This window comes from Aquarana catesbeiana, linkage group LG05 (genome assembly GCF_042186555.1).
Source record: "Aquarana catesbeiana isolate 2022-GZ linkage group LG05, ASM4218655v1, whole genome shotgun sequence".
In the NCBI taxonomy this organism is placed as follows: Eukaryota; Metazoa; Chordata; class Amphibia; order Anura; family Ranidae; genus Aquarana; species Aquarana catesbeiana.
Genome location: NC_133328.1, coordinates 591,856,606 through 591,879,048, shown reverse-complemented (window position 1 = coordinate 591,879,048; position 22,443 = coordinate 591,856,606). Strand labels below are relative to the sequence as shown.

At 42.9% G+C, this 22,443-nt stretch overlaps 1 protein-coding gene across 1 annotated transcript in view; it reads right to left on the bottom strand.

Moving 5' to 3' along the window:
* The window catches only part of LOC141146080 (fibrocystin-L-like), a 364,397-nt gene that overhangs the window by 1,793 nt on the left and 340,161 nt on the right, over positions 1 to 22,443 (bottom strand). The window contains exons 74-79 of the mRNA XM_073632840.1: positions 19,853 to 19,985; positions 18,209 to 18,562; positions 10,759 to 10,910; positions 7,377 to 7,532; positions 5,529 to 5,685; positions 3,028 to 3,340 (exon numbers count right to left, since the gene is read on the bottom strand). Coding sequence (XP_073488941.1) covers positions 3,045 to 3,340; positions 5,529 to 5,685; positions 7,377 to 7,532; positions 10,759 to 10,910; positions 18,209 to 18,562; positions 19,853 to 19,985 — 1,248 coding nt within the window. The 3' untranslated portion in view covers positions 3,028 to 3,044. The remainder of the gene's footprint in view (positions 1 to 3,027; positions 3,341 to 5,528; positions 5,686 to 7,376; positions 7,533 to 10,758; positions 10,911 to 18,208; positions 18,563 to 19,852; positions 19,986 to 22,443) is intronic.

The following is a 22,443-nucleotide window of genomic DNA, read 5'->3' as shown; positions in this document are numbered from 1 at the left end:
TTGCATTGCTGCAGCCGTGCGGGTAGACCCAGAAGCCTATCTGGGGCCTGCTCTTGCTGGGATGGTCCTGTGCTGTCTGTCCTGCGGGAGGAAGCCAGACAATTGGGAAGATCCAGGGGAGGACCCATCTTGGAAGGGACCATGCAAGGCTGGTCTTAAGAAGGGCCTGGTGACTCGATTGGAGGACGCATCTTAAACTACTTTACCGCACAAGTACTGCCGGGTCGGCTTAAAGGTTCTGGTACTGTGTTTGCTGTTCATCGAAAACGACTACATCCTGTGGCAGAGGATTGTACAGTTTTATTTCATCCAAGTCTGTGGCAGAGACTTTTTGTTCGTGCTGCGTTCCGGCTGCTAGGTTGGTGAGAGAGAAATATCTGAGCGGGCAAAGATTTAATCCTGAGCTGAGGATAGATTTATCCCAAAGATTTCAATTTCTTAGTGCTACGTCAAGAAAAGGTATTTGAACTTCCCTGCAACTCTTCTTCTACCTTTTTCCTGCTACTTCTTCCAGTTATCTCCCATTAAAGCATTGGAAAAGTACTCAAGTGACTGGTGCCTACATTGTCTGATAATAAGCTCAACGGGACCCTAGACCCGGCACTGGTGAAATTACAGGTAAAAATGTGACGGTAACAGCCCGCTAAAAATCAGCAGCTCCACCGTGAGTTAGTGCTACAGTAGTAAAAAAGAAATATATAGGAATGAGACACAAAGTTAGGCCTCAGGAACCAGTTTTCAGAGGAGGCGCTTGGCCCATAGGGATCAGAAAAGCTGATCTGCAACATTTGGTTCTACCATCATGTGGTCTCTCTCTACTTTGCTATGGCTTGATTTGTTCCAGGACTGGGAGTTATAGGCGTCACTTGATTCCCTCTGAAGGTTGACATTGCACCTACATGGTCAGTCCCTGTCCAGCCTGCCAATCAACTTCACTATGTAACAGCGCTCAGACCAATTGTTTTTTGTTTGTTTTTTTAGCCCTAGGCTCCAGTAGATGTTAATTCCTGCGTTCCTGTACTCCTGTTTCTCTGGTTACCAACATCAACCTATATCTGACTATGCTTGTTCTCTGCCGCACTGACCTTTTGCTTGGCCCTTTTAATTATACTGCCTAATGATTGTGTAGCACCCTTTTTTCTGTCCGTGGTCAGCTGCCATCTGCACAGGCATGTCTGAAGGCCACATTCAGGCACATATACCAGTAAAACACATCAATCCTTGCGGGGTACTCTAGAAGATCTGGTGTACAAGCTTAGACTGAATTTAAGTCCTGTTAAAGTGGTAGGAAACCTTTACATAACCCTACTGAAATGGCAAGCCTAAGTTCATAAACAATGATGAAGCCAACTCCCTACATAAGCTGTATCCCGGGGACACACTTCACAATAGAGAGCTGAGTGTAATCTGAGATCTAAGTGTAGGGAATACATGCATCCTCATATCATCAGTTCAGTGAGGCTGTCAATCACCTCTTGTGTGCTGGAGGGGGCATCACAATGGATTGTCTAGTGTCAGAGAATCCTACCAGAAGTGACACATGTAGATTGAAGAGGAAGGAGAGAGCAGCCAGGATCCAAACCAGGTGCTATGGATTGAGGCAAGTACACTTTATATGAGGACATGCCTTGTTTATTTTGCATTTTAAAGGTTTACAACCACTTTAAGGGCTCATATCCTCTCCAACAGATGGCCCACTATCTTATATTGATAGATCTAATGTATCCCCCCCAGTGAATAATAAGAGAAAATTCAATTTGTAATCCAGTTGCTAAAAACTCTCTGGTAAACTTTAAGTAATAATGATTATAGAAACAGGGGAAACTATAAGGTGAATGCTTTCCTCAAAGGTGAACAAATCAGGGTCCATGCTTCTATATGCACACATGTGTGTGACTTTATTTCAGCTGGGTGATTAGCTGGGACCCAATTTTCAAAACTTACTCTACCTTCCTTAATATATTTTTTGCCTGGTGACTGGTGACTTTCCTCTGTTTGATTTTCTAGTGTTTTAAAAACATGTACAGCCTTAGCTAGTGGAAACCAGTGCAATTACACATTACACTATTAAATAGCAGGAAATAAAAGTGCCAAAATATACTTCACAGTCCACAATAGCATGGCGGGATCCCAGGAATATAGAACACTCTAATCTGCAAGCTTCAACATTTCCCGGTAGTATCAGGCTACCATCTCATACTTCCACTCTTGTTGGCCAACAAGAAGGTGGAAGCGTGTAGACTGCCACTACTTGGAAAAGCCAAGGCTTGCAGTGAAAAGTGCCCCACGTTTTGGGGGACCCCACATCTCTTGAATGTACAGTAAAACCTTGGTTTGAGAGCCTTTTGCAAGACAAGCAAAATTGTTTCATAAATTTTGACTTGATATACAAGCGATGTCTTGATATACAAGTAGCGTCATGTCACAACCGAGTATAAAAGAGAAGAGAGGCGCCTCTAAGTGTAGCAATATGGTTACATTTAATGAAGGTTCAACATTTAGCAACATATTGCTACACTTAGAGGAGCCTCTCTTCTCTTTAACATTCTGTAGCTCCTGCTGGAATTTGCTTCTAATCCCCTTGTGGAGGCTTCCATTTGTGGATGGACATTTTATGGCTACACAACCTGGTCACATTGCTATAATCTTTTTATATGGACTATGAACTGAAGGATTTATGAATAAATGGTTTTGGAACAAATCATTTGCGTTTCCATTATTTCTTATGGGGAAATTTGCTTTGGTATACAAGTGCTTTGGATTACAAGCATGTTTTGGAAAGAAATATGCTCGCAATCCAAGGTTTTACTGTATATACAATCACCTCTAGGTACCTGCATTTGATACCTGTTTTCACTTTGTATTCACATACAACAGGTCTCAGCTGTGTTAGTTTTTGTCCTATTGCATATTAATACAGTATTAGAAATTGTAATTATCTAAATTGTAATTATATATATAAATATATTTCATCTATAACATTTTTGCATTTTAGGATCTAACGGTAATGATAGAAATGTAACTCACCAGTGATATAATATGTCTTAAAGACTGCCCATAAACAGATTGGTGGTAATCAGTGTGACCACCAGTGCCAGCAGCTTCTGGAAGGGGCTGTAGACGGCTGAATGTCCATTATTGGGTACTAGAATTGGTGGAGCAGTTGCTTGTGGAGCAGTTGCTTGTGGAGCAGTTGCTTGCGGAGCAGTTGCTTGCAGAGCAGTTGCTTGCGGAGCAGTTGCTTGCGGAGCAGTTGTTGGCGATGATAAGGTTTTGGCATCGAACGACCTGGTCTGAGCGAAGACATTGTTCAATTCAAATTCCAGCTTGTATCCCTTACCTGTAATGGAAAGAAGAAAAGATTATAAGAAGTACATTATTTTCTACATAAAACGTTTTATAATAATAATAAAAAAAAAAACAAAGAAAGAAAAAAAAAAAAGATAATGCAACAGAGGCACAATGTCCATTTTTGTGGAGACTAATTGATTAATGTTCTTTATTTTTTAATTACAGATTTAAAAAATTTGAGTTTCAATTTAAGGTTTTGATGGAATTGGGAAAGGTTAGAACATCTGTCATGTTTTTTTTATGTCCCTGTCCCCAATAGAGACATTTTCCTTTACTTGCTGTCTCAGAGATGCAAGAGATGGAAACAGATGGACTAGATGGCTCCCTATGCAGTAAACTACACAGGGAATAAACCGTAAACTTCAGTGTTTTGAGAATTGTTCAGTCATATGTATAATATAATATATTAGCCCTTGCTGTGTCCCGTGGGGGTTAGTAGGAGGAACCACAGTGCTCATTGGGGCACCCAGGAACTAGTGATTTAATTTGTGCAGAGACTGTGAGGGATGATTTTTCTTCAATAGAGCAGTTGGTAATACACTATTAGAACGTTGGCCGATTCGAAAGAATCAGCCCAAATCCTAACAATGGTTGTCCCTGTCAACTCGACAAAAGTTGATTTCTGTTGAAGAAAATGAGCTTAGAAATACCAGTTGAACAGCACCTGTAGCCAATCAGTTGCAGGCACTGTTTGGGCACTACTGGCTGTCAGAATACGATAGCCCAGTGGGGGGGATTTGTTCTCCCATGCCGTTTGTGTGAATGGATGAATCTGTTAACTTTCATTGGGTCAGCCTGCAAGTTGAACCAAAGAAATCTATTAGTGTATGGCCAGCTGTAGGTGGTGCGGGCAGAAGGAAAGGTAATTACCGTATATACTCAAGTATAAGCTGACCCAAATATAAGCCTAATTTTACCACAAAAAAACTGGGAAAAAGTATTGACTTGAGTATAAGCCTAGGGTGAGAAATGTGCAGCTACTGTAAGTGGAAAAGAGGGTCAACAATGCCCATCTGCAGCGTGCCCATTTGCATGCCTCACTGTGCCTCACTGTCCAGCTTTAAAAGTCAAGCACTTTTCTGCAGCAGAGAATGACATTTTCTGAACCGTTTGGGCTAGGAACCCCAGCTTTGGATATGTTGTAGTGCTAGTTCCACTGGGTTTGCACACCAAATTTGGGGTTCCTAGCACCAAGTGGCCCCAAAATCAGTCAACTGTGTCCATCTGCAGTCTTATGATCTCCGGTGCTGTGACATACAGTCTAGTCGGCTGCCGTGTAGTTTAACAAAGCCCCGCCTCCTCCTTGTCCTCATTCGTGGTAATGGAACACTGACTCAGTTTCCCAGCAGTGAGTCAGTGTTCAGCCTATCATGGCCGAGGACAAGGAGAAGGCAGGGCTTTGTTACACTACATGGCACCCGACTAGACTGTATGTCACAGCGCCGGAGATCATAAGACTGCAGATGGACACAGTTGACCGACTTTAGGGCCCTGTATCTTGGAGCCACTTGGTGCTAGGAACCCCAAATTTGGTGTGCAAACCCAGTGGAACTAGCACTACAACATATCCAAAGCTGGGGTTCCTAGCTCAAATGGTTCGGAAAATATCATTCTCTGCTGCAGAAAAGTGCTTGACTTTTAAAGCTGGACAGTGAGGCACAGTGAGGCATGCAGATGGACACAGTGAGGCTGCAAATGGGCACAGTGAGGCATGCAGATGGACACAGTGAGGCTGCAAATGGGCACAGTGAGGCATGCAGATGGACACAGTGAGGCTGCAAATGGGCACAGTGAGGCTGCAGATGGGATAGTGAGACTGCAAATGGGCACAGTGAGGCTGCAGATGGGCATTGTTGACCCTCTTTTCCACTTACAGTAGCTTTGCATTTCTCACCCTAGGCTTATACTCAGGTCAATAAGTTTTCATGGACGAGGACGAGGAGAAGGCGGAGGAGAAAAGTGCTTGACCAGAATATAAGCCGAGGGGGGCATTTTCAGCACAAAAAAATGTGCTGTAAAACTCGGCTTATACTCAAGTATATACGGTATTTAATTTCCCCTTTGGGATCTGTTTTCTGTAAACTTTCTTTTTACAACAGGGTCACTTCAGAACCACTTATATGGAACTTAGCCTTTTAGATGCACACAGAAGCAGAGATATGAAATGTTGCTCCTACCTGGTAAGTTGAGAACAAGGTCGGTGTAGTTGGCCCAGCAGCTGTCAAACAATATGGTAGTGTTCCCAGCCAGTCCATCGCTGGCGTAGGTGTTATTGGCATGTTTCAGTCTTGCTGTTAGTGACAATGAACTGCTGCTCACAGAAATGCAATTTCCCTACAAAGAAAACAGTGCTGAAAGTTAAAGCCTAGCTTAAGGTAGAAATCAAAACATATTTACTCCAATTATGTATAGGAAAAGAGGGAGTTTATTTGAAAAATGGCAGTCCAGGCATCTGGGTGGCTGGCTGGGCATGCGCAGCTCAGTGTACACTGTACAGAAGATTGGTGACAGCTAAGGAATACCTAACATGTCTCTGCTGCAATAAAAATCTGTATGGTGAAACATTTTTCTTTTTTTGGTTAAAGCAGAATGTCAGACAAGAAGTGAAGTTGAGGGGGCAAGCAATCCCTTTTTCTGTCTGTACCCATTCCCACTTCCCCAATCCTTGTTTAGCCAAGGATGATGTTGTGTTGTCCTTTTTATCCCCCCCCCCCCCCCGCACGCATGCTTCCTCCTGGGGTAATGTCACATGTCCCAGAAGGCTGCAGAGCCTCTGTGTAAATCAAATCTTCTTGAAAGACTCCAATCACTGTGATGAAAGATGGGCACTGCTCATAATCTCCTTTTTATAATCAATACAAAGCCAGCCTTCAGATATTATCAGCTTCTAATTCTCCATTCATAAGCGTGATCCAGATGTTCTTGTTGCTCCAGAGCTTAATAAATTAGGTAAACCTTAATTTTGCAAAGAACATCCAATCACGTGCAAGGGAAATTAAAAAAACAGCATTTTTTTCTTGCACATAATTGGATGAAGTCAGCAGAGCTTCTGCTTATTTATTAAGCTCTAGAGCAACTACACTTGTTTATTTGCCTTTAGTAAATAAAGCCCTGAACCTCGCTAGAGGATTAAGGAAAGAGTGTGAGTGCAGGGCATCATGGCTCCACCTCCTGAGCACAGTGCCTTGCACTCACAGTGTATTGGTGCAGAGAGTGGTGCTGATGTCATCACTATCGCACTGTCCTCTGCATTATCCAGGATTGCCCACCACCAAAGTAGGATGAAGAGGAAGAGGACCCCTCCCATTTCATAACAAGTCAGAAGAATCTGAGAGAGAAAGAACGGTCCTGGACGGCCGCACACCATTGAAGGCATCTTTATTTATATCTTGAATAGCAAAATAAAATCCAATACAGTCACTTCATATTTAGCAGAGGCAGGGAAAAACACTGATGCGTTTCACACCATGGCCGTCCAGGACTGTTCTCTTCTCTTTCTACCATTGCAGAGCCTGCACCTGTAAGTTTGTAATAGGGCGTGTGCTTTAGAGGTTCTTGGGCTTGGAGCAGCAATTTCTCTTCAGAAGAATCTGAATAAGGTAACTAAGACAGCACAGTGGCAAAGTGGTTAGCACTTCTACCTAGCAGCATTAGGGCTGTTGGTTTTAGGCACAACCTGCTGGGAGTTTGCATGTTCTCCCTGTGTCGGCATGGGTTACCTCCCACACTCCAAAGACATACTGAAAGCTTAATTGGCTCCTGTATAAATTGGCCCGAGTATTAATGTGTGTTAGGGACCTTAGATTGTAAGCTCCTCGAGGGCAGGGACTGATGTGAATGTACAATATATGTAAAGTGCTGTGAAAATTGAAGGCACTATATAAGTACCTGTAATAAGTGAAGAAGGCATAAAATACTGCTGAGGTGGGGGAATGTCATTGAGCTTGGACTTTAAAAATGAATTTTATGAATGAGCTTCTGATAACAGTCACAGTTTGTTACAAAAGAGCTTAAAGGGAACTTACTTTGGAATCTACAGCCATTATAGATGGTTGTTGTGACAGCACCTGTCCATGCAATCCAGCCACAGGTTCACGGATTACTTTCAGCGAGGATACTGTAGCCAGATAATTTCCAGTGGATGATGACTGGTTCCTGCTATCAACAGGCTGCTCCGCCACCTAAAAAAAAGCACAACATTTCTTTATCACTGTGTATTCCGGTACATCGCTGCCCTGTATATATTTATCTCACTCTTCCTTTTATAGACAATAAATGTACATCACATATTTTATTGTAAATTAGAATTTCCCACTGCTCTACATTTTCTAATGAAGTTCTAGTCTTTTCTCACTCTGGAAAAGTCTATCTCTACTCTATCGAAAATAGAACATAAAAGTTTTGCCTTTAAATATTAAATATTTTTTATTCTTGATTGTTGCATATCTTTTGAGGTGTCACATTATAGTTACCTGGGTATAACTGTAGATGAATTGTTGAGGGGTAACTGACCATAAGGGTTCAGGTTTCTTTACCCTGGTGCCTCAATGTGCCATTATTCTAAAGACAAATCTATTTTAGTTTTAGAGTGATGAGGGGTTATAAGAATGAGGGAAAATCCAAACTTGTTGTGGCCAGAGAAGGAAGACAGGAGAAATCTTCCAAAGGGGACATTTATTCAGTGATAATTGTGCTGTTGTGGCTAGATAATAGAAAGTGAAGGGAAATCTCCCCAAAGGAGCACCATTGGAAAATAAACTGATAGAGGTTAATCAATCTCTACTCTATTCAAAATTAAACATAAACGTTTAGATATACTTATATATTTTTTCCTGTTTTTTTTTTTATATATATTTATATTCTTGAGGTGTTACATTATAGTTACCCAAGTATAAAACCTACATAAATTGTTGAGGTGCAACAGGCAATAAGAGTTTGGGTTTCTTTACCCTGGAACCTCAATGTGCCATTATTATAGAGCCAAAACTTTGTGTAATTTTATGCTGCGTACACACGGATTGACTTTTTGACAACAAAGGTACGGATTCCTATGTGATGACGTACGACCAGACTAAAAAAAGGAAGTTGATAGCCGGTAGCCAATAGCTGTCCTAGCGTGGATTTTTGTCCGTCGGACTAGCATACAGACGAGCGGATTTTTCGACCGGACTCGAGTCCATCGGAAAGATTTGAAGCATGTTCCAAATCTAAAGTCCATCAGATTTTTGACCGAAAAAGTCCGCTGCAGAAGCCCACACACGGTCGAATTGTCCGTCGGACTCGGTCTGTCGGACCAGTCCGGTCGAAAAGTCCGCCCGTGTGTACGTGGCATAAGAGTGATGAGAGGTTACAACCACCATTAGGATTAACTAAGAATTAGGCTGCATTCACACCTAAACGTATCGTTTTCAGGCATTTTTTAGGGCATTTTTCAGGCGTTTTGTCCAGACGTTTTTTCGGGCGTTTTTGCATAGTTTTTGCAGAGGTTTTTTGCAGTGTTTTTTTTGTTCAGGTGGTTTTTAAGGTTAAAAGGTCACCAATGTAAAAGCAGTAAAATGCCTGTAATCTGCTTTGAGCTTCAGGTGTTTTTCTTCAGGTGACAGAAAGCTCAGATGTGAACAGGTGCCAATGAAATGGGATTTTGCTTGTTGGGGGTTTTGCAACATTTGAGATGAGTGTTTTACGAGCTGAAAATGCTCAGGTGTGAATCCAGCCTATAGCCTCATACACACGCTTAGATGTTCGGATGACCAAACGTCCGTTTTTTGTGGCATGCTAATGTAGAAAGTGGAGAGGTTACTCACAATACGAAAATTTTCGTACAACAGAATACAACGTCAGAAGTGACGAAATGTGTTGAATAGTTTTGTATGTATTTCGTAGTCTTACTCTTTTTATGATTTTTTTTTGTACAAAAACCGTACTAATGAAACGAAAATCGGACGTTCACATCCGACAAAAATTTTATAGCCTGCACATCCAGCTTTTGTCTGAAGAAAAAGCGAATTTGGCTGTCGAAAGCATCGTACTAACAATCCGAAAATCTTCAGACAGCTTGTTGTACACATTTTTGATCTGATTTTCGTATCATGTGTACGAGCCTTAACCTCCCTGGCGGTATGATTATTTCGGATTTTAGGTGCTGAAAGCGGTACAATTATTTTGCATGGAAATTTGGCGTTTTATATTGTAGGCCTGTAATTCTTAACAATAACACACTTAAATCTGTCCAAACAAGAGTCTAGTAGATATCCCGGGTATGATGAAATTTGAAACACAAAATCATAAATTATAATATAATAAATATAAATCATTAAAAAAAATAATAATATAATGATAATAAAATAAATTTCCCCACGATTCACTATCGCTCAATTCTGCAAGTGTTCTAATTTACTATCGCTGTTTTCTAGCTGGTCTAAAGCCACGTTTTATGTAAAGGGACACTTTTTGGTTGCTATGGACAATCTCAAGTTTCCAGGCAGAAAGAACAGTATATATAATATAAAACTGCATGCAGGGCACTGGACAAAGCACTAGGGACAAAAGGGATGTGAAATGATTTCATAAGATTACAGTACTGTATGTGTTATGATTTTTACATTCTTTGTATTGGCCTCCAGGCTCCGCCCCCGTGCGTTGCGAAGCTCGCAGGGAACGGAGCCCGGCACAGAGAGGCTTCGGAGGAGGACAGAGCCTGCAGACAGTGCGGGGGGACATCGCAGGATCCTGGGGACAAGGTAAGTATACAGCACCAGGATCCTGCAATGCAATCCCGAGTGTGGCTCGGGGTTACCGCTAATGGTGCTGAAATTTAACCCCGAGCCACACTTGGGAATACCGTCAGGGAAGCTACGGGAAAATCCAACGCTCTGAGTTGTGACCAGAACAGGAGACGGGAAATCCTCCCATATCGGGACACTTGTTCTAATGATAACCGCTCTCTTGTATCTATATATTAGGAAATGAAAGAAAATCCCCCCAATGGGACACAGATGGAAAATAAACACTGATAGAGGTTAATCAAGCTCTACTCTATTTAAAATAAAACATAAAAGTTTTGGCTTTAAATATAGTTTACATTTTTTTTCTTGGTTATTTACATAATTTTTGAGGCGTCACATAGGTATTGTTACCTAGGAGACCATAGGGGTTTAGATTTCTTTACAGTGGTGCCTCAATGTGCCATTATTGTATGATGTTTATACACAGACTAACTGACAATCTATGAACCACTAATAATTGATTCATACATATGAAATCCTGACCTTCAGAATATACAACACTGTCACTGACATTCAGGTAACTGAAGCACTGAGTGCAGCTGATGTCAGATTGTCAGATCACTGACTGGTACAGGGAGGGGTACCCAAACTCATAATTCATCAGTCCAACTACTGGTATTACCTGGCTCCAGGCTGCGTCAGTCGGAGATGGCACAGGAGTGGACACTGACAGTGAAGAAACTGTGACATTCAGATAACTGCTGAGACTTCCATTGATTGCTGCCGATGCCAGGCTTTGACTCATTGACTGGAAATCCGAGTATGACAGATCACCTATATAACGAGAATTACTTATCATTGGGTTGTTGGTCTGTTATACATGCATACAACTGTAGATTTGAGAACAATATACAGCGCATAAATATCACAATGTTACTATGAACTGGGACTATATATTGCATGTCCACCCACTCGGTAGCAGTGAATGGGCCTGGGTAGAAGGTCTCTCCTAACTAGTAAAGGAATCCCTCTCTTATACAGTTGTCACCAGAATAAGTTTGCCCATTGGAAGATTTCCCCTTATTCTCAAGAGTCCCTTTAGGAACACAGACAGCAGTAAAAATATGACATAGGGGGTTATTTATGAAAGGCAAATCCACTTTGCACTACAAGTGCAAACTACAAGTGCAAAGTGCACTTGAATTTGCACTGAAAGTGCACTTGGAAGTGCAGTCGCTGTAAATCTAAGGGGTAGATCTGAAATGAGGGGAAGCTCTGCTGATTTTATTATCCAATCATGTGCAAGCTAAAATCCTGTTTTTTACTTTCCTTGCATGGCCCCCTCGGATCGTCAGCGACTGCACTTCCAAGTGCAATTTCAAGTGCACTTTGTTTGCACTTGCACTTGTAGTTTGCACTTGTAGTGTCCAACCCTTCTCTACTTTATCCAAAATAAAAAAAAATTCCTTAGATACACTTTAAAGAGGAAGTAAACCCCGAAGGGTTTTACTTCCTCTTTTGCTCTGTGCAAACCCTGCAAATGAAAAGCATAATGGGCTAGTATGCATCGGTAGGGTAGGGGTGCTTACAATTCATCGGCTTTTGTTATATATGTAAAACCTTAATCCAGAAAAGAAAAAAGAAAAAATGTTGCTGTAACTGATTAAAAAAGTGTGAGCTGGAGTTTGACTTCAGTTTGTTAGCGTATCTAAATCTGCTGGTGCATCTAAAACTCCCTGCTTGACAATGCTGCTGTCCAAATGTGCGACCCTGTGCTCCTTCGTCCAGAGTGGTTTCTAAATAATACAGGAGGTGTGTTACTGGCCAGATCACCAGGTCAAAACAGAGAGAAAAACCTAAAAAAAAAAGAAAACTGATGCAGCCACCACATCTAATGATTGGTAAGCTGCAATATATTACATTTTTGGCATTGGGTTTGATACGGCTTCAAAGCCCAAATGGACTCTCAGCTTAAATCAGCTGAAAATATCCCAGGTGCATCGAAACAAAAATTATTAAAAGTTCCATGTGTATGCACTGAGCAAGTGTAGGTGTGATTTGGCCCATAGAGTTTCCCTTTGTGTTTCCCATTAAACTGTATCACATAGATGTGCACCAGCCACATGGGAAAGAATGGGATTCTATTTAATGTGCATTTTCATGTAGCAAAATGTAAGAGTTTTGCTGCATTGGAACAGCCAAGTATGAATAAGTCCTAAGTTTGCTGAGTCTGAACTATACCTCTCAAGATCTCTGCTGATTGGAGAGTTCTGACTCTACTGGGGGGCATCAGACCAGTGAAGAAAGGCCACTGCTTCTATGTATAGCACCCTCCTAGGTAAGTGCTAGAAGAGAGTATAGTTTTGGGGTCTTAAGGTCCCTTTCACACGAGGCGGACTCCGTTTCTACGGAGCCTGCCTCGGTCCGCCGGCTCAGCGGAGATCTGTCCGTTGATCTCCGCTGAGCCCGCGGATGACAGGTCCCTCTCTGTTCACTGAGCGGGGAGGGGCTTGTCAGGCGCCGCTGCCGCCTATGGAGGGATCGGATGAAAACGGACAGCATGTCTCCGCTGACATCCGATGCTCCATAGACTAACATGGAGTGCCCGTTCAGGTCCGCCGTCAAAACTGACAGGCGGACCTGAACGGTCCGATCGTGTGAAAGGGGCCTTATGCTTACCAGGAAGGCTATCGGGTAAATTTAGATTCTCTCTGCCTACCGGGGAGCAGGGATCTATTGATAGGGTCTGCTCATGGTGTTCAGGTGCTGCCTATGTTGTCTGAATGTTTCACACTGGTCCAGTAGGGGGGCATATTGGACAGTGGGAGGAAACCTGACAAATAAGAGCACAGGCATAATTACAGCCCTGGTTATTGGCAGAGGAAAGTGCTTCAGTGCATGCTGGAGGACTGTACATATGCTCAGGGCACATGTGCTCAGAGTCTTCAGCTGGAGAGCAGCGTCCCGGAGGGAGGAGGCGGCTGCCCCTGCTCTCTAGAAGCTGCTATGCAGCCTCAGGTTTCTGATTTGAGGGCCTGAATCTAATGCCGCGTACAGACGAGCGGACTTTTCGACGGACTGAACTCCGAAAGACTTTTCGACGGAGTTCCGACGCAACGAACTTGCCTACACACGATCACACCAAAGTCCGACTGGTGTGAACGTGATGACGTACGACCGGACTAGAATAAGGAAGTTCATAGCCAGTAGCAAATAGCTGCCCTAGCGTCGTTTTTGGTCCGTTGGACTAGCATACAGACAAACTGATTTTTCGATAGGATTTGTGTCCGTCGGAAAGATTTGAAACATGTTCTATTTCTAAAGTCCGTCAGATTTTTCAACAGAAAAGGTCCGATGAAGCCCACACACGATCAGTTGTCCGGTGGATTTGTCCCGTCGGACCTTTGCTGTTGAAAAGTCCGGTTGTGTGTACACGGCATTAGAATAGTTGCAACCCCGGGGTCCTGCAGAGCTGAATGGAAGGGAGACACGTTAGGAAGGATCTGCTTCAGCCTACAGTGAGTACAGATCTGTGTCATGGGGCCTGTCCTGTGTAAGCCATCCCTTCAGCTAGTAGAGTCAGAGGACGGGTGTTGGCAAAAAGGGGATGCTAGTGAGTATCCTGAAGATAAACAATTTCATCAAGTCTGCTGCTAGAGCAAAGGACTTATTTCTCCCATACAAGTGTTGTATGGTATAGCATCAAGTCTGCTACCACATCTAACCTGTGAGACCGAGTGAGAGTTGTCCTCCATTGTAATTAGTTTCAGTTGGAGTATACCACCATTTCCTTCTCCTATCCAAGTCTCAACAATAAATACAAAAAAACCCCACAAAACCCCTGGATTATTGGAAACGAGTGCATGAGAGTATGGGCAGTTGTGTGAAAACCCTTAGCAACTGGCTGCAAGATAATAAAGGGAAAAGCCCAGGGAAGTCTACACACAGCTAGGGGCAGGGCTACATATGCAGAAAGTAAATGCCCTTCTCTGTGGCATGCTGGCAGGGGACAGGATTTTCTACATAGGCTGTGGATGCTTTCTAAAATTGGACAGACTATAAAACTTGGCACACCTCTTTTTGTTGCAACTGGAATGTATTTAGCTGGGTTAAACTAAAAGATCAGTTACATTTGCATCTGCCAACTCTGTTTTGTTAAATCAGGCATGGTAATGTGCCTTATGCTGCGTACACACGAGCGGACTTTATGGCAGACTTGGTCTGGCGGACCGGACTCCGTCGGATAATTTGATCGTGTGTGGGCTCCAGCGGACTTTTTTCCCCAAAAGTTTGACGGACCCAGAAATGAAACAAGTTTCAAATCTTTCCGACAGACTGGAGTCCGGTCGAAAAGTCTGCTCATCTGTATGCTAGTCCGACGGACAAAAACCGACGCAAGGACAGCTATTGGCTGCTGGCTGTGAACGTCCTTATTTTAGTCTGGTCGTACGTCATCACGTACGAATCCATCGGACTTTGGTTGATCGTGTGTAGGCAAGTCCGTTCATTTGAAAGTCCGTCGTAAAGTCCGTCGTAAAGTCCGTTAAAAAGTCCACCGGACCTAGTCCATCGAAAAGTCCGCCCGTGTATACGCGGCATTAGGGTGCAGATTAACGTAAGCTGCATTGCACCAGCCCATTCATTTTTTAATATTCTGCCAAAGCACCGGAGCTAACAGAAAAAGTATGTGCCCCTTTTTTTCTGACGCATGGTACCACATTGCATGGTAGTGCGGAACTATGTGTCACAATGCACTGCAATGCAAGGTTCATTCTTACAACAAAATGGTGTGAATCCAGCCTAACGCATTATGCTGTGTACACACGACCGGACTTTCGACGGACTGAATCACATCGGACTTTTCGACTGACTTTTCGATGGACTTCCGTCGAATCGGACTTGTCTACACACAATCACACCAAAGTCCGACGGATTCCTACGTGATGACGTACAACCTGACTAGAATAAGGAAGTTCATAGCCAGTAGCCAATAGCTGCCCTAGCGTCGTTTTTCATCGGTCGGACTAGCATACAGACGAACGGATATTTCGACCAGACTTGAGTCCGTCAGAAAGATTTGAAACATGTTCTAAATCTAAAGTCCGTCACATTTTCTACAGAAAAGGTCCGCTGCAGGTCCGATGAAGCCCACACACGGTCGAATTGTCCGATGGATTTGCTCCGTCGGACAAGTTTGGTTGAAAAGTCCGGCCATGTGTACACAGCATAAGAGATGCTGACAACTGGGATATGATTTACGTTTACATTATTGTTTAAATCAATACATTGCAAAAACAGCAATAAATGGAAATTAAATTAGAATTAAACTCTAAAACATAAATTGCAATTTACCGATCCTTAAAAATGAAGGCTGCATTATTTTTTAGGATTTTTTCCTTTATTTTCACCTGCCAATCCAGCCAGTAACACACTTTCTATCGTTGTAAACCTCACACATGAAATATATGTACGTAAGCCACCAGCCCTCCTCAGTTGACAGAATCAACCAGTTGGCAGTTTCATATCAAAATAGTTTAATAAAGGAAAGCCATGCAACATAAATCCTGATTGCAATTTTGAATTGGCTGCAGTATATGAACAAAGCATATCCCTATATAGCATGTACTTGTCTCAAATAAGAGCAGTAAGTCTCACTTCTGTCTTCCGCTTCATTCCTCTGCAATCAACATGAATCACTTCTGACAAGTGTTCCTGACACCAAGAGAAAAATGGTGTCAGGGGTGGGAGCTCCAGCTGATTGACAGCTCTGTTCCTATGTGCGTGGTATGGGGCGGTGTATCCCTTCCCTCCAATTAGCTCTCAGAGCTCTCCTCACTGAGCTCTGCAAAGTGTAACTTCAGCTCTCTGTCCCCTTTTTCTGAACCCCAGGACAATCTTTATGATTCAGCACTTTGAACAGATGTACAGAAGAGAAGACTGCTGATAGACAAGTACAACTTATGTAGGAGGATTTGTTTCTTCTCTGTGTATCATCTGAGGCCAGTCACTTCACTGGGTATATGTGAGGGTTTACAACCACTTTAAGGTAACTTAGCTCTGGATGCAAGAGCAACTGAGACACCTTTTGGACATCACATTGTCATTTGGGGGAAAAGGGTATTGTCAGATGGACTAGCAGACTAAGATGGACTTGACTAACAAAGTAAACTCTACTTCATGTAATATAAGCAATTACAGCAAAAAAGTTCTTTTTGGAAAGATGGCTGTTGTAAGCACCCTGTGAATGGTAAATGCTTTATCCCAATGCTGCTAACTGCCACTTTTGCTGGACAGCTTGGTCTGCTAAAGGAAGCTGAAAAATAACAGACTTACAGGATCAGTAGGTCAAAAGTAGGTCAAAAGGAAAATAGGTTTTTAAAAAATGCAGCACCACACCTAAGAAAAGCTGCAATATGTTTTTGTTTTGGGGTTGAATGCCCCACCCAAAAAAAAATTAAATGCTGCACTTCAGGTCTTAACCACTTGCCGCCCGCCATATAGCAAAATGATGGCGGCAAGGTGGTTCTGTTACCCTGATCGGATGTCTTATGACGTGATCATGATAACTAGCCGGCGCGCGCGCGCGGGGGCGTGCAGTGCAGCGATCAGTGGTGCGGCGTGTCAGCCTGACACACTGCAACTCTGATCTAGGTAAAGGGTCTCTGACGAAGACTCTTTACCACGTGATCAGCAGTGTTCAATCACAGCTGATCATAGTGTAAGTAGGAAAAGTAATGTATTGGCTTTTCCTCACTCGCGTCTGTCAGACACGAGTGGAGGAGAGCCGATTGGCTGCTCCTCTGACAGGGGGGTCTGTGCTGATTGATTATCAGTGCAGCCCCCCCAGGATGCCCACACTGAACCACCAGGGAGGCCACCAGGACCACCAGGGATGCCCACCGCTTGTGACCACCAGGTATGCCACCCATGGCCACCAGGGATGCCAATCAGTGCCTACAATGGATGCCAATCAGTGTCCATAATTGATGCCAATCAGTGCCAAACACTAATGCCTGCCAATCAGTGATTCCCATCAGTACCATCCATCAGTGTACAACAGTGCCACCCATCAGTGTCCATCACTGCCACCTATCAGTGCCCATCCATGCCCATCCATGCCACCTATCAGTGCCCATCATTGCCACCTATCAGTGCCCAGTGCCGCCTATCATTGCCCATTAGTGCCGCCTTTCAGTGCCCTTCAATGCAGCCTTTCAGTGCCCATCAGTGCCACCTATGTGTGCCCATCAGTGCCACCTATGTGTGCCCATCAGTGCTGCATATCAGTGCCACCTATCAGTGCCCATCAGTGCCGCCTTTCAGTGCCCATCAGTGCCACATATTAGTGCCCATCATCAGTGCCACCTCATCAGTGCCACCTTATTGGTGCCACCTCATCTGTGCCCATCAGTGCCGCCTTATCAGTGCCCGTCAGTGAAGGAGAAAACTTATTTATTTACAAAGTTTTGTAACAGAAACAAACAAAAAAATGTTGATCTTTTTTTATTTGTTTAGCAGAAAATAAAAATCCCAGAGGTGATTAAATACCACCAAAAAAAAGCTCTATTTGTGGAATCAAAATGATAAAAATTTTGTTTGGGTACAGTTTAGCATGACAGTGCAATTGTCATTCAAAGTGCGACAGCGCTGAAAGCTGAAAGTTGGTCTGGGCAGGAAGGTGTATAAGTGCCCAGTATTGAAGTGGTTAAAAATGGTTTTACAAAAGCCCTTCACAGCAAACCAGGAAAGGCTGTATACAAAATTCCCTACATATATGTGCCATAATAAAATTATTTAGAGATGCATTTAATTTGCCAAAGGTGTGCATCTGAGCTAGTTAGTTATAATAATGCACAAGGGGAACGATGTCCACTACACTACCATTATGGCACATTTATTATGCATAATAAGGCGATTGTAGCCGTATACAAGCACTTATAAGAACAAATGTGAGTACTTTATGTCATACTTTAATTTGCTCTAAGTTTATTTTCCAGGACAAACTTCTTGGAGTACTGTAGTTATTTTCTTTTTAGAATTTTAAATGTTTTTCCAAAATACAGAATTAAAAATCTAGGGACATAATTCATCATATCATTGCATTTAAGGACCCCCTTGTGACCATCCCTTACCTGTGGAGTTGTTGGAAGTTGAGTTTGTCTGGTCTGCAGGCGGATCTGAGATCTCCACAGAGACACTGAGGCCCCCTGCTGCTCTCTTCCTTCGTCTGGATCCCTCCGGAATGATCTTTGTGATGCGAATTTTGCTAGCAGGAATCTTCAGGAAGCCTGCCAGGTTCTTCACGAGGTTCGCCCCATAAAACTGATCTACTGTCATTGCAGGCAGATTAAAGGCAATAACAATGAGGGGAGATGTGCGTATTTCCACTGGGGAGGACCCTCGGACCAGGACATACAGCATTTTGTAGTCTCTGTCAAAGAAGTTTTCTCCAAGCACAGAAGAGTTCAACTGTGGCATATATTGACCTTTCAAACAGATAACAAAAAATAGATTTCATTAAAATATTGTCTATGATTTTCTAGTTGCAAAGATTTTTTTTAGCAGAGATCCACTTTGTGTGAAATTGAATTAGTGGCAGATGAGGCTGGTTCACTCACACAGAACAGTTTGCTCATTTCCAATAATCATCTCTGTGATTAGAAAACAATAGTTCAATAGTGAACTGGGCAATCCATGCTTCATGTAGAGCAATGTGCTCTGTGAACCGATAAGGTAGAGTGGCAGCTGGAACCACTGCAGTAGGAAACCAAGGGACACCATTCACCTGGTGGGAAGGAGTGGGAGCTTTTAGTGCAGCAGAATGAGCTGGGATCTAGTATCTGTAGTTCCTTATCAGGACAGTGATGTCACCCAGGGGGGATCCTCTTATGTGACACCACTTCCTCAATAAAGAAACACTTTTTCCTTATTAGTATAGATTTATTACTCACTCTGTCTATTAAAGTGGTACTTAACTCCTCCCCTCCTATTCCACTTACCTGTAGTTCTGTAGTGCTCTTCAAAGCACATACTCACCCCCACGGCAATGCCACTGTGATGCCACACAGAAGGTCCTGTGCCACTATATTGGTCCTCTCCAGCTGACTGCATCTTCTCAGTGTAGGCAGCCAGCTCCGATAATGCGCTAGACCCATCCCATGTACTACCCCCTGGCTGCTCCATGTTCCGATCCTGCAGCCTCCTAGGAAATGTATTGCAAGCATCCCAGGGGGCTGCAGGACCCGGTACACCTAATTCTGGCCTAGGACAAAATGGTGCTAGGAGCAAGGCTAAAAATAACTTTTAACAAATAGATAAACAAATTAACAATTCTGTCTCAGTTCTTAATACTGGAAAGATTACTAATTTTCCGATTAGCTGATCTTGTAACCCAAACAATTAGAATGATTTGTTGTCCACATCTGCCCTGTTTTTTTGATAACTGAGGTTCAGCTGTAGCTATGCTGTATCCTGGCTCCTCTTTAATTATTGTGTCATCAGGACTGCACAGCAGCAATGCCTTCTGGGTCACTGACCTTTGAACAAGTACACGATCAAAGTTGTGGCATCACATTGCCTTCACTTGTATACCTGTTCCAGGAAAATTACTAAAAGTATTGAAACCAGAGGATCAGTTGGACAGGTGGGCTGCTAGCATTTTCACAAGGAGGTCAGCAATTGAATCCTCCATATTTGCTTTATGACAAATTTCCTCTAATGCCACCATTACTCTATATATTGTGAGAACATTAGTCATCACACATACACTGATTTACCTTGGTAGGTTGGATCCTTGAGAGTGAAATCAGAAGATGTCTTCCATTCTATATTAGTTGGGTTTATATAGACATTGTTAACATAAACATCCAGACGTTGGGGATTTGAGAAGTAGATTCCAACAAGAACAGACTAAAAGAAAGCAGACATTAGTATGAAAATCTGACCTATCCAATAGGACAGTGATAAGGTGTAAACATAAGATGAAGATCCTTCAAAGAACTCCCTTGTCATAAAGGTTGCCAAAGTTGCAAGTTCTAATTTAGTCTTATTCTAGTTTTTCTTAAATTGTGGTTCACAATTCTTTCCAAGGTCCTTCTGGCTAATCCAATGACATCATGGGTCCTTCCTCCACTGCTCAACTGAATGGCACTCATATAATTCTGTGTGAGTGCTATGCAGTGCTGTAATGCTCTAGACCCAGGTGGCATGATGAAGCCATCCAAGTGGAGAAATCCATGACAGCCTGTGCTCAGATAAAGGGGTTTGAAGGACTCTACCCAACCATTCAACCATGAGGACTGACGACATCTAGTGATTTCTAGTGATGATGGAAAGAAATTACTGAAGAGAACCGTGCTGAATTGAAGGTGAGTACTGCAGCAAATGCTGCTTTTTATTTTATCTTTTGATTGACTATTTTTTGTTTTTGGGTACAGCTCTGCTTTAAAGCTCAGTTGTTAGCCTTGATGAGAAATGTTTTGAAACTACCTACCTTTCTCCATGTTACCCTCAGCGTTGCTCACATAATTAAAACAAATCTAGGAATTTGTTTACAGGATCTCTGATGAAGAGTAGGCTCACCCATTCTGAACTTTAATTGTCCCCTTCAAAAACCATCACCATGTATGCTTATGGTTTTGTTCACCAGGGGAAGCCTGGAGCAGCATTTTCTATAGTAAAGGTGACTGTTTCTTTATCCATCCCAACATGATATTAATATAAACATTTGAGTATTGGCCACATTAACCACTTGACAATGGAAGGTTTTAACCCTTTTTATGACTAGGGCAGTTTCTTTTTCGTACATTACAGGACACAGAACACCATAGTCATAACTATGAGGGTTATACACCACCTATAGGTGAATGGACACTGGTACACTCAAAAGACAGGAAATCCCCCTCCCTATATAACCCCTCCCATCCAGGGAGTACCTCAGTTTTTTCGCCAGTGTCTAAGGTGTTGGTCACGGTTATTGAAGTGCTAAGAAGACCTCCGCTAAGAAGTCCCTGATGGGATCAAGGGGCTATGCAATTAGATCCATCTAAAGTGCCTGAAAGAGCCAAAATGGATGGTACCCGAGCCTCGTGGAAGAAGAGCGAGGTTTCTGCCTGTAATGTTTCTCTTTTGAGAGCTGGACCCTGAGTCGGCACCTTGGTCACGTATAAACTATACCAAAGAGTTGCTCTGGCAGGGTGCTATAGAGGGCCAGGGGAGTGGACTCCATATACAAGGAGGACCCAGTCCCTGAAGGTCTGTCATGATGAAGCTTGCCGTGATGAGTGAAGATTGGACTCCTGCTACCTACAGAGCCCTGCAGCGAGGAATGGTGAGTCTGCATTTGTTTGCAGTTTCTCTTTTAAAAAGAGAGAGATCTGACTGTCTGTTTTTTTCCGGTAGCCACTGAGAGCAGTGTGCTTACTCATGCAGGGTGCTGTTTCTTTCTCAGCCACTAGAGGACGCAGGCTTGCTCAAGTCTAGCCTATTTTTTTTTATTTAGGCAGGAAGAGGAAGGGCAACCATTGCCATGTGCAGACAGGTCAGATAGGCCTTGGAGACAGAACGGTGGCCCATGAGTGTGTGAGCACTTGCTTGGGAACTGGGTGCAGACAAGTCATGATTACATGCTGCATATTTTCTGCCTATCCGAGGGGCATGTATAACTGTAAGTAGATACACCCTGGATGATTAGCAGTTCACTTTAAAAGTGTCATTATCTGCTTTTGGGCAGGAACAGCATAATATACGTGCTTTGCAAATTTATTGCTTAATTGCATGTTTTTAAAGTACATGTTTGAAAGACATGAGCGTGGGTGAATTTTAGGGAGTTGTATCTCCAATGTAGTGCATATGTGCTTGGTATCCTACAGGTCTAAGGTATAGGACCAACTGCAGTTAAGCAGGTGCTTGCTTACAAACTTGCAAAAACGCACAGTTGCTAAAATGCACAGATGCTGAAATGCACAGATGCTGAAACGCACAGTTGCTAAAACGCACAGATGCTGAAATGCACAGTTGCTAAAACACACAGATGTTGAAATGCACAGTTGCTAAAACACACAGATGTTGAAATGCACAGTTGGTAAAATGCACAGTTGCTAAACTGCACAGATGCTGAAATGCACAATTGCTAAAATGCACAGATGCTGAAATGCACAGTTGGTAAAATGCACAGTTGCTAAACTGCACAGATGCTGAAATGCACAATTGCTAAAATGCACAGATGCTGAAATGCACAGTTGCTAAAATGCACAGTTGCAAAAATGCACAGCTGCAAAAACACACAGCCGCAAAAATGCATAGCTGCTAAAACGCACAGATGCTGAAATGCACAGTTGCTGCTAAAATGCACAGTTGCTAAAAGGCA